The 12995-nt window shown below is 43.1% G+C and overlaps 1 protein-coding gene across 4 annotated transcripts in view; it reads right to left on the reverse strand.

Moving 5' to 3' along the window:
- Positions 1-12995, reverse strand: part of LOC105917886 (nuclear receptor coactivator 2) — a 75428-nt gene that overhangs the window by 20320 nt on the left and 42113 nt on the right. For all 4 annotated transcript variants that reach the window (XM_012852826.3, XM_012852827.3, XM_036134537.1 and 1 more), the window contains 5 exons: positions 9273-9376; positions 3509-3686; positions 2466-2654; positions 672-773; positions 114-254 (listed from right to left, as the gene is read on the reverse strand). In XM_012852826.3, the coding sequence (XP_012708280.2) occupies positions 114-254; positions 672-773; positions 2466-2654; positions 3509-3686; positions 9273-9376 (714 nt within the window). The remainder of the gene's footprint in view (positions 1-113; positions 255-671; positions 774-2465; positions 2655-3508; positions 3687-9272; positions 9377-12995) is intronic.

Below are 12995 nucleotides of genomic sequence, written 5' to 3' on the forward strand. Positions count from 1 at the left end.
AAAAACTTAAGAGACCTATTGTGACATTTGATCCTTTGGCAGTGAAAAGAGTCTGTTTTTGTAATATGACACAATGAGTGTCTTTAAATATTGTGAGAAGACGTTGTGTCAACCTTCTTGATGGTGTTTTTTTGCAAATGACATCTCCCCGTCACTTTGCAGGTGAAACTTCTGGATGGAGCGCCGAACCAGGTCTTCCCAGCCGGGTTTCATAGCTGCCCGCAGCACGCTGGTGTCCAGTGACGTGATCTTACCTGCACGGGTTGACAAAGAAATCAGATTCTAACATTTATATTGGAAGATAAATTCCACTTTGAGCCACTTCTATGGCTCACAAACCACTACTGTAGAGTTTAAAGCAAGACTGTGTATGAGGCTCCAGACCGGTTTGATCCAGTTCTCTGAGGCTTTCCTTAAAAAGGCCTGGACCTTGGAATCGTCAGATAAAATGGCTAACTGGTTCCACACTAAAGGAGTGTAGTTATGCATGAAATGTGTTAAAAAATAAAGTCATACGCAAGCTTTAGAAAAAAGCTTAAAAAATGTCAGTGTGTTAAACCACTGAACCCCAAGGAGACTGTCTTAAACTAGACTGATTTCTGTTATGGATATTTTGTAATATGACTCAATTCTCCAATATCTTACAACCCGGTCTCTGAGCCCGGCCCTACCTTGAAGGTCCTGTCGTGTTGTGAAGCTCTCGATCGCCGGCATCGCAGGCCTCTCTTTGACAGGAACTCTTCTTGCAACACAGATGAGACAGGACTGGAAATCTTTATTTTTTCAACAGGGGAAAACAAATTACTAGTAATTGAGAGGACGTAGTGTAAGACGAGTAACATTTTATGAATCCAAGAACATGGACTAAAGGCTAGATCACAACACACAGCGACACTGATCTCAACAAGGTTTTTACTTCATCTTTGTAACATTTCCTGCTCATTTGCTTGTGGCTGTCAGCCCTTTTAAACTTTGACCCACCAGACATTAAAAAGCTGCTAAGCTCTAGTGCCCCCCCGATCCAAGTGGGAAGAAGGAGAACGTCGCCACATGGTGAAGCTAAGATTAGAACGGACACCTTGTGGCTTTGAATTCTGCCCTGGGCATGCTGGCTTCCTCTAATAGCCAACAAACACGACTGTTAGGTTAACTTGTCTCCCTAAATCGTCCTCCGGTATGAACGAGTCTGTGTTCGTAGTTTTTCATCCCGTGTGTCTCCATCCTGTGACGGGCTGCCAACCTGTCCAGGATGTACCCAGTAAGGTTGAAAAGTACATGAAGGACTCCAAGGGCTCAGTGGTTTCAGAGTTCTTGGATTAATCAGGTGCACTTTGGTGATTTTTGTGCTGCATGGATCATTAAGCATCATTTTTCAACATCGACATTGTTGAGGACGTTGTTTCAAAGTTGAGTGGTTAGAAACAGCCGGTGCAGATGTTCCTCCTGCGTGGAGTAGCATACTGCCATTTGGCAGGGAACAGGTTAAACTAAAAGCTGTGCAGGGTCAATATGCAGAGCTAGCACCTGCTGTTTAAAACGGTAAAGCACAAATAGGCCATTAGTAAAGGCCTGGACCCACTAATGTACTGACACAAAGAACTTATTCAAAAGTTCTCCAATCATTTAAGCCCCCACATCCAAGCGCCATTTGGGAAGAATACCGTTTCTGAGAGACGAAGATTATCAGCGTCGTGGAAGTGTTTGCATTGAGTCAGACGCTGTGGCACGATCCTAAACAGGTCATTCATGTTCGAAAACCCTCTAATGGGGGCGGAATCAAAATAATTCTGCAAAAGGGATTTACTAAAGGTAAGTAAATGACGGTCTATCTAACCGTCTGACCACCAAGTCCACCGACCACGTGACGCGATCTCAAGTCAGCCTGCAACCCTCTGTCTGTCCACCAGATATCCTCGTTGTGTCAGGGGAGAGATTGGCAAAAGTTCTGGCTGTCAGATGTCTAAAATTAGAGTGGCAGACACATTCTTCTCCCCCGTGTTCGTGTGTGTGTGTGTGTGATAGGATTAGATGGGAAGCTGACAAAGTGCCACACACTAATTAGTCTCTCCCAGTGGATGGGAGGGGAGGCGGCGAGAAGTGGTGACGGAAGGAGGACAGGACACGGGAGACTGGGAGGGCAGCAGTGGGAAGAGTGATGGGAAAGTGACAGCAAGTCAAGACACAGATGAAGAGACGAGGAAAGCTTTGGTAAAGGCAAATCCAGAAGGAAGTTTCACAATCAGAGTAAGATGGTTTTCAAAAGGCAGAACAAATACAGGTGAAAAGAAAGGCTAAAACGACTGGAAAGCAGCAGGACAAATACAAGAATAAGAAAACAAGAATGAAAATAAATCTTAAATAAAAAAAAGCAAGAAAACTATTTAATGTACAAAACAGACAGCGAATAAAAGACAAAGTTGGAAAAAGCAGGCCGGATATTGAGTACTGTGGGTCAGAAAGTATACCTTCCCCCTCTTCCTTGATAGACTTTGGTTCAGAGACGGCAAAACACTGCATGGTCTCATACTTCTGCTGTGCTGTGTCCTGCTGGTCGACTGCCTGACGAGCCTCGCCGTCGGCGTGAGGGTTGACCAACATACGGCAGTTGAAGGTGTGGCTGTTCCTGTTGGAGGAATCGCTGCTGCGATGATTGACTGAATGAGACGGCAAAAGACAGAAAAAAAAACCTAAGCGACATCGATGTCTGTGGTGTAAGGTTTATCACACAACCACCCGACCGATGGTAAATACTCTGAAGGTGGTAGCTTTTTATTAACGGCCTCCGAACAGATGAAGGGTGTTGAGTTTAAAGAAATCAGAGACGTTTTTTTTTTTTCCCCACCCTGGAAAACATCCAATATTGCACGTCTCACAGCGTATGTCAACAACGCATGCTAATCACTGTTTTCAGGTTGTGTTATTATGTTGTGTTGCCACTTTGGGTCTATCATTTCAGTGAGACATTAAATTCCACTCATTATGGCTTTGACTGTCTATTATTTAGGGCTTATATTGATTCATTTGAACTGTTGTTTTTGCAGAATGGAGGGACTACACTAAAAAAAAACAACTTAAAAACAAGACATGTCTTTACTCTAAACAACAAAGAGCTGGAATTACACAATCAGGCTTAAATATACACCTAATATGTTGGACCTCAACAGCACACCTTTCATAGCCAATGAACAAGGTTCTGGAATAAAGTACGCTATTTTTGATGTTTAACTATACTTTCAGAATTGGCAAATTTAGTTGAAATGAATTTATTTCTTGCCACATAGCTGGGTAACCCATCTGGTTAACTAAAGTGATACCTATCAAGCTAAAACATATTATTTTAGGGGAAATTAGAGATAAATACAAAAAAAAAGGTTCATAGCACAATACATCCTTTGCATCAACACTTACTTAGCTGAACGTAACAAGCTAAGACGTTTAAAAATAACAGACTACAAATCCAAAATGAAGTAAATATCCTCTATTGTGGCAAAGTTACCACTTTTCTCACCCAGGCTCTTAGGCAAAAGGTTCTTGATGAACTCCGCATGGTCTCCAACGTGCAGCACACTGTAGACGCTAGTGTTCATCAGCTCCTCCTGCTGGTAGCGCAAATACTGGCTGACGTTCTCCGACACAAACACTATGTTTCCCTCCATGTTCACAACGAAGAAGAAGCCGTCCAGGGCCTGAGGGGAGGCAGAGGGGGAACAAGGTGAGGAACGGTGGAAGGGATGACGGATAAAAGAAAGGCAAGAGAGAAGGCAAGTTAGAAAAGAGGGTGATGTTTAGGAGTCGAGATGTTAAAACTGAGCTTAGTTCATTGTAAAATCCATTAAAAAAAAAACAACAACATTTAAGGTTTCACAGTTATGAAAACTCAAAGTTTGCACCTTTCAGTTAAGGCTGGTTCACAGTAACCTGACTCCGCCTGATGGATTTGCTCCGCATAACTATCTGGAAACCTTCCGTTCAAGTAATTTTGGGAAGGGGCGAAAATACTGGTTAGCTGATTGGCCTATGTTGGTGATAGACGGGCCAAATGAACCAATCAGATCAATGAAGCATATGACATATTAACAGCGACGACGAAACCACAACCACAAGCTCTTGCCGAAACCAGTCGGGAGAAGAGCAAAAACATCTTTTCCTCTGAGAAAAGCCACCAGAGCAGCGTTTTGCTCTTCTTTCAGTGAGGAAATACTCTGTAATTCCGATAAAACTTGCTCAATAGCCACGCTAACGCTAGTTTCTTTGGCTGAAGCCGCCATGTTCTTTAGACTGAACTGTTGCGCTTCTCGTTGCGTCACACCTCAACCCGCCTCAAAGCCAACGCTGATTGGACGTTCGTTTGGTGAACTGCTCTAAATTTTCTTTAACGGAAAGTAGCCAGACTGATCTGCGAGTGAAACCTTGAAAGCTCACGAGATCAGGATGGTCTCACGAGGCTAGGTTCACAGTGCAAGATTTTAAAATAATCGGCCGATTTTCAAAGCCTGAGAAACGCCTCGCGTAGCCATATAATAATTGTAGTTAAAAGAGAATTGCGTAAACAGTGTGTGGTGCTGGTCAGACGGCAAGCTCGACACACCACACAAGAACCGATTTCACTCAGGATGATTCAGATGTCAGACGTAAAATCTTGCGAAACCTCTCAAGATCAAGCTTGACTTCATTGCTGCACAATGTTTTTTTTTTTTTCTTCGTCTCGGAGTTTCCCTCACCTCGCTTTCTGATTGGCTACACGTCACATTCAACAGGCTGCCTGCTCGTTTGTCCTCAGGGAACACCACACACGCTAGGATACAACAGAATTTCTCCGATTTGAGGTCAGAGCGGTTCCGACGTTCCAACGAGTGGACCTGATCACTCTTAACACACCACAAACGCCAGAAATATCTCTTAAGATTAGCTTAAGAGCCACCCTGATAGTTTCAGCCTATTGGAAGGGGAAAAGATCGGGGCAAAAATCGGGCTAAAAATCTTGCCATGTGAACCAGTCTTAACACAATGAAATTTCAATAAGTCAATAAATTATTTTTTTTTGTCCAGTTTGACTTGCTGTGGAAAAGACAGCCATCAAACCAAAACCAGTTTTGTGTTATAATAGAGCTAAAAAAAAGTGTTAAAATATCTTGGATATTTGTTTTTCTTATTTCTGAATATTATATAGTAATATTATATAATATATAATATTATATAATATTATAATAGTCTCAGTTGTTGTGTTCCTCTCTGTGCTGCAAACCAGTCAGACGTGGCCAGGGTGCATTATCAGTATCGAGGCGTGTCGAGGTTTTAACCAGTTATGGTTCAGAAAATGCTCAAATTTTTCACCATGCTGTTTTTTTTTAAACAATTTAAAATGCTTTATTGAAATGCTGGAAAAGTTCCTGAGCAACCTTTTTTCTGTTCAGAATATAGAGTAACACATGGTCCCTTCCCCACCTGTTGCTGTGCAACGATAGTCAGCTGACTGAAAGAAAGCTACCGTTAGTACACTTTCCGCTTGATTACAACAAAAGACATATTTGTCTGTCGGGAAATATTTCTAGCAGTAAAAAAACAAAAACAAAAAACACTGACAGCTATGATATAGGAGCTAAAGGAATGACACCCATAACTTGTTTTTAAGTGCTGTTGTAGAGCACGTAGTTGAAATGTTAACTGCATGTTTATCTTCGAGACCCTAAGCAGGCACCTCGGCCAAAGTTGATGCTTCTCAACACTATATATAGCAAGTCTGTGTGTATGGGGTGATGCTCCGCCCCTTCTCTTCTAATCTGGCTTTTCCCAAAGGTATTTATACCTCCTTGGGTCCCATGGTAAACGTCATCTCTCACTCGTTCACAGACAAGTAGGCTTGAGGACTGCACCACTGTCAGCCAGAGGAGCTCTTATCTCCACTGTCACGTGCCGAGCAACGCTAGATCCAGGCATAAAGGTGTTCTCAGGCTGACTGTCTCCCTGAGGATGGACTTTGGCCCATTTGACCGTTTGTCTAGTTTCACGTTGCTGCATTCAGAGCGAAACAGAGCTTAGAAAAACTATGCAGCACAACCTGTTTTAAAAATCAAACCAGTGCGGCTTTGAATTTAAAAAGTCCTGAATGAAAGTAAGAACGAGTTAAATATTAACAGATATGTGGGTTCCATTTCAAAACGTCCGTTTTCTAAACTATAATATGTCATATCATATTTCGCACGTCTGAGGGGTTTGCTGTGTACTCACGTTTTAACTTTGCCTTTGTTTCCTAAATAATGACATGATGCAATCTGTGGGGTGTTGTTTTGTACGTTTGGAGGTACACCTACGGTTGGGAAAGGAGACTTAAAAGTTCAATATATGCAGCTGTTTTAATAATTTTCGTCCTGGCCGTGGAACACTGGACCAGCTCTACACCCTCAGCAGGATTCTTGAGGGGGCATGGGAGTTTGCCCAACCAGTCTATATGTGCTTTGTGGATCTGGAGAAGGCATTCGACCGTGTCCCCCGGGGGATCCTGTGGGGGGTACTCCGGGAGTATGGAGTACCGGACCCTTTAATAAGGGCTGTCAGGTCTCTGTACGACCGGTGTCAGAGTCTGGTCCGCATTGCCGGCAGTAAGTCGGACTCGTTTCCGGTGAGAGTTGGACTCCGCCAAGGCTGCCCTTTGTCACCGATTCTGTTCATAACTTTTATGGACAGAATTTCTAGGCGCAGCCAAGGTGTTGAGGGGATCCGCTTTGGTGGCCTTAGGATTGCGTCTCTGCTATTCGCGGATGACGTGGTCCTATTGGCTTCATCAGGGCGTGATCTACAGCTCTCACTGGAGCGGTTCGCAGCCGAGTGCGAAGCGGCCGGGATGAAAATCAGTGCCTCCAAATCCGAGACCATGGTCTTGAACCGGAAAAGGGTAGAGTGCCTTCTCCGGGTTGGGGAGGATGTCCTGCCCCTAGTGGAGGAGTTCAAGTATCTTGGGGTCTTGTTCACGAATGAGGGGAAGATGGAGCGGGAGATCGACAGGCGGATTGGTGCAGCGTCTGCTGTGAAGCGGGCGCTGTACCGATCCGTTGTGGTGAAGAGAGAGCTGAGCCAAAAGGCCAGGCTCTCGATTTACCGGTCGATCTACGTTCCTACCCTCATCTATGGTCACGAGCTTTGGGTCGTGACCGAAAGAACGAGATCCCGGATACAAGCGGCTGAAATGAGTTTTCTCCGTATTGTGTCTGGGCTCTCCCTTAGAGATAGGGTGAGGAGCTCAGTCATCCGGGGAGGACTCAGAGTAGAGCCGCTGCTCCTCCACGTCGAGAGGAGCCAGTTGAGGTGGCTCGGGCATCTGGTCAGGATGCCTCCTGGACGCCTCCCTGGAGAGGTGTTCCGGGCACGTCCCACCGGGAGGAGACCCAGGGGAAGACCCAGGACACGCTGGAGGGACTATGTCTCCCGGCTGGCCTGGGAACGCCTTGGGATTCCTCCTGAGGAGCTGGCCCAAGTGGCTGGGGAGAGGGACGTCTGGGCCTCCCTACTGAAGCTGCTACCCCCGCGACCCGACCCCGGATAAGCGGAAGACAACGGACGGACGGACGGACGGACGGACGGACGGACGGACGGACGGACGGTTTTAATAATTACTGTAAGCTAGATGCTAGAGAATTCCTTAAATGTAGAGTCGGCAATTTTCCTCAGAAATGTAAGTAAGCTCCCTTTTAGAATAACTGCGCATGTGCAAGACCGCCATATCAGCTCTTCCGCTCCTCAGGGGGATCACGTGAAAAAAAAAAAATCTCCCAAATCCACTCTGGTTTTATTTCTTTCTACTGAGGCCTTCCTCTTCTTCCTATAAACTTGTACGCGGTTTACTTCTGGTGACTCAGCCATGTTCAAAGTATACAGTAAGAGCAGCAGAGCAATAATAAACGGCTAATGGCTAAGCTAGCTGCTAAGCTAACCGGATACATTAACACTAGAAGTACGCAGCCAGCAAGCAGAAACTAACAAGGAACGAGCACGGACATTGGTGTTGCGTGAGCGCGTCAGAATGATTAGCATGTAGGACAGCCAATAGATAAGGTGATACCCCAAGAACTTGAAGGACAGAGGGGGGCGTGGGTAGGACGATACATGAAGGCATCTGATTGGTTCTTTTCATTCGGACCAAATGACAGGATTGGTCAGAGCTTTTACAGGTCTGGAGCTTTCACTGAGGTCTAATTTTTTACCTCCATTTTCTGAATACATAATATATTGACTACTGTCATGATGGAAGGACCATTTCACCCAATATAACAAAAAGTGTTTCTGAACAGGATTACCAACTATAGCTTTAATGACAGCCCTCACATCCACAACAGCCTCTCTTTTTCTCTAAAACCTAAGACTCCACACGCCACTAAAGACTTTTTGGGGGGACTTTCCAAAAGATAATGAAGGCCTTTGAAGGAGTAGGAGGGTTGACGACTTGTTGCAGGGTAGGTGCAGAGGGGAGGCTCAGCTGGCCAAACAGGCCCAGTGAAGATCCACATAATGCGCCGTTCTTCAAGATGGAGGTTTGAGTTTAGATCTGATGGAAATATCTACATTACTGCTTTTTACTGCTACACAAAAAGGCTTTACATCATCAAAAAAGAGGCTGCTGGGTTTTTGTTTATGACGTTCCTGTAGCAGCATGTGTGAATCAAGCTGAATTTACTAGAACTTCTTGGTATCTAATGTCCTTCAATCAAGTTTATAAAACTGTGTGTGTACTGCAAAGTATATTTATCTTTTGGAGAATATCTGATTTGGACATTGATGTGGTAATGTAAGCCTATGTAAGGTACATATGCTGGTTGCCATAGAAACTGAACACAGATTGATGGACAGACATTATTGCTGACCAAGTGTCACACCAGCTTCTTGGACAAATCCTCCTGGATGGATCTTCGCTTCCTAGAAATCGATGAGATTTTCTGTTGAAACACCTGAAGGGAACCTACATCTTCCACATCCTCCAGACAAGAGAAACAATTTGATTTCTTTGTATATGTTTGACAGCAGATTACTTGTTACACTAAATCATTTTTCTTTTTTTGTTTACAGTCATAACTGTTTTGATTCTTCTTATTTATCCTAACATGAAGTGTTGTTGTTGTGTGTTGTTGTGTTAAAACACTGCTGGACTAAAAATCTGTCAATGTAACCTCCTTGTTCCTTGTTTTTCTGCTGCGATAGATTCCTGTCCCACCAAAGGGCCCCTCAAACAACAGGTACACAGTCCTGTGGGATGGATGAAAAACAATAAAGGTTGAACCTACTTCCAGCATCATTGGGCCCAGAGTGTCTTTATCAATGACGGCTTGCCCCGTGGAGGAGACATCTGCCTTCTGCACCTCCTCTGCATTAGCCACCAGAGCCTTTTCTGTTACGAGAAACATAAAAGCAGGGGGTTAAAAGAGAGAAAGTAGGGCGTTCTTTAATTGGACAAACTCGGTTGTTATCTCAGACTTCAATTTTAATTTATGACGATGAAACCTATGAGTGAAAATGGAAAAAAAAATGTTCTGTTATAAATGCATGAATCATTGACAATGCATCAAAACGGTCAACAGAGCTAATTTAATAAGTGATGTTGCTTTCTAGGGAGAACCGCTTGTTAGGGTGAAGCTTTTGCTGTAGGTTGTCTGTTTAAGCAGCCGGACAACACTGAGCGTGTTGTTTTTGCCATGATGAAGCCGTCACCCACGCGCCGACTTTGTGTTTTCATACAAGAGGACCTTTCACATATTACATTCTTTGGCAAGCTCTCCTGCTCCAGTAAAGTCACCCTAATGCTTGTACTTCAGCTTTACGACAAAGATTGGAAATCAGCAAGAGGACATGAAGACATGAGCGGCTGGCATGTTATTCACAGCACGGATCACTGCACAATTACCCTGGACATTTTCTACACCCACTTTTTCCTTTTCCTCCATGGCCGTACCACCGGACTGTTAAGCCTCCCATGGCCCCATTTGGCCACATAGCTGACATTCCTTTTGTGGGACTGGAGCTGTGGAGTCATCAGCCCTTAAAACTCTGTCACTGCACAGCCTGGAATGGCACTAGAGCGCTAGAGGGAATGTCAACATGTCTTGGCCCAAGTTTTTTTTTTTTTTCAATCCCAAAATACGTTCAACTCATTTCAAATGAAACGATTCCGTGTTCAATTGTAAATCGTCCATTTTTACCCCCAGAGAGATCAATGCTATCATCTTTAGTGAATAAATGAACTACAAAAACTATCATCCATAAACTGCTCAACAGCGATAAGCCCATCCTTGAGGATTGCACATGAAGGACCTAACAGTTTGGTGCCACATATCTTCGTTATTGCTCAATGCTCAACTCATTAGCTCAAATTAACTTCATTCAGTGGCACTTGCAGCACACAATAAAAGTAAACCCCTATATCAATAGTTTGTACTTGCATATATATATATATATATATATATATATATATATATATATATATATATATATATATAAACTATTTGGTGCATTTATTAACAACTCGTGAGTGGTGTAGTCTGAGTCAACAGTAATGAAGTTGTATGGTGATGCGTTTGTGTCAAACCCCAATAAGGGCAGCATTACTTGGCATCCCTGAAACAAAGTATTTATTTTCAACAGACTAATTATCATAAACTGCACCATAATTCTTCACACATACTGCACAAACACGATCACTACTCTGCAATCTGTAACTGCGGTCAATCTAAAAGGCGGGTGTGAACTAAGAGAAGGCTACACCTTGTTACTGAAAACTGGTTTGGGCTCAAGATAACACAAAAAAAAAAAACATTTTCCAGTAGTGACACTTTTTTCTCCTTCACTTTCTGTTCCTGTTTATGCTTTCTAACTACTTCTAACTTGATTTAAAAGTCCGCTCATCAGTCAAGTGATCCTCAGCAATTGTGTGTTTTTCTGCTGTTGACCTCACAGCTGTGTGACTTGAGCATTATCCCCGTGTGCGAGTCTGTGCTTATTCAGCTGTTGTTTTCAGATGCACACAGTGCAATGACACATGGACACCAACTGGGTGACCACAGGCACAAAAGGAGGAGATGAGAAAACGAGAGACGAATGGATGAAAGATGACATACATAGTTTTAAGTTTCCACACCCTCATAATGGGCATGAATGACATACATTTTGGGGTTTTATTGATTATAGTAACTATTTTCTTTAGAGAAGAAAAACGCATAACATATAACTTCAATAATTTTCTACCATCCACACAGCGAAAGTCTTACATACACACATAAATACAGTCACCTGAAATGTTTAATAACTGATGAAGGTTCTTTAAAGCCTTCTCACATTACAAGGCCAAAGCCCACCAAGTTCTGCTGAGTGATAGTTTCTCTGTTTCAGTATAAAAGGACTCAGCAATCATTGGACTGAACCCATTATTCAGAACGATGATCACTTTAAATTAACAGTTTAAATAAAATGACATGACTTTGCTATGGTCTGAAAATTTTAAAAAAAGTCACAAACCTTCTAAATCTAAGAACATTGTACAAACAGTAAGAGCTAGGCCCGGGTGATAAATCGAAAATTTCACAGAAAAATGAAATTTACAACAACAGCTGACGTCATTTAGGCCATGTCGGTATTTTTGTACTGAAAAAAATGAAAGAAAAAGTAATTTTTTATAGGTAAAGGTAGGCTATGCTCCTGTCACTTTAAATAGTAAATGGCTTGTACTTGTATAGCTCTACAACTAGTCCGACGAACTCAAAGCACTTTATATTACAATCAGTCATTCACCTACACATTCACACCCTGACGGTGGTGAGCTATGCTAGTAGCCACAGCTGCCCTGGAAGAAGCCAGGCTGCCATACAACGGCGCCACCGGCCCTCTGACCACCGGCAGCAGGGACACAACGGTTCAAACCGGCAACCCGGCAATTGCAGGACGAACTCCCTGATGCCTGTGCCACTGTTTAAGATGCTGCGCTACGTGTACGACCTGTAGTCACGTGACTCCACCCCATCCAGTCAGAAACAAGAAGCGAAAGAGACGGGGAGGTTGAGGAAATGGAGGAAATTTCCAATGTTGAAGCTGCAGCGGAAGTAGAGCTGCTCCAGGAGGAAGAGGAGCAGCTGTTAAATACGTTGCGGCCACATCTGATCTTTGGTTCAGATCAGATGTGGCCGATAGATTATCGTCCATTTATCGTTATCGAGGTGAACTGCTCAATATATCGTGATTCAGATATCGCCCAGCCCAGTTGGGAGCCATTTCAAACCCAAAATCATAGCAGTTGAATGTTGTACAATCAGTTCATCTGGGGAAAAGAATGACTTCGGAGGAAAAGATGAAGGAGAAAAGATGTTCAATCGACATAATAACCCATTAGGAGAAAAAGGACAAAGAAAGAAAGATGGGATGAAACCGGACAGAGAATCAAGCCAAAGAGGGAAGGAAGAGACAAAAAAGGTGGAAGTCAGGTGAAAGATGGATTGAAAAAAATAATAAAGAAGAAGGACAGTAAATATAAAGAGAAATACATTATGCGAGTGAGTAAATATATGGAAATGCTGGTTTGTAAATTTGCGACAGAGTTATAAGACATGCAAAGAGGATTAAATATGAGGCAGAGGAGTGTATAAAGGTGAGAGTCGTGAAGAAAAAGTAAAGATTAAGAGAAACTGAGGGACAGATTGGAGAATAGATCCTCCTGCTTCTCTCTGGGGGCTTATTTCATGTTGGTCACTGTTATATAAGTGCTCTAGCAGAGGCTGTCTTACTGTTACAGTCATTTCACAGTCTGTGGGTTCACACTGTGATGGGCTTTGTTTTCTATTTATTTTTTTAAACTTAATGAGTCTATGTTGGCTCTCGGGATTTCAGATGCAACCTTTGGGACTCTTGACAAACTTGTTTTACTCTCTTCTTATTGTGAAGACACAACCTAATCTAATAAACATCAGTTTTGAGCTTTTTTTTAAAAACCCACAACTATACCACAACTGGATGTGTGTTTCATT

The sequence above is a fragment of the Fundulus heteroclitus genome, unplaced genomic scaffold (genome assembly GCF_011125445.2).
Source record: "Fundulus heteroclitus isolate FHET01 unplaced genomic scaffold, MU-UCD_Fhet_4.1 scaffold_85, whole genome shotgun sequence".
NCBI classification, from domain to species: Eukaryota; Metazoa; Chordata; class Actinopteri; order Cyprinodontiformes; family Fundulidae; genus Fundulus; species Fundulus heteroclitus.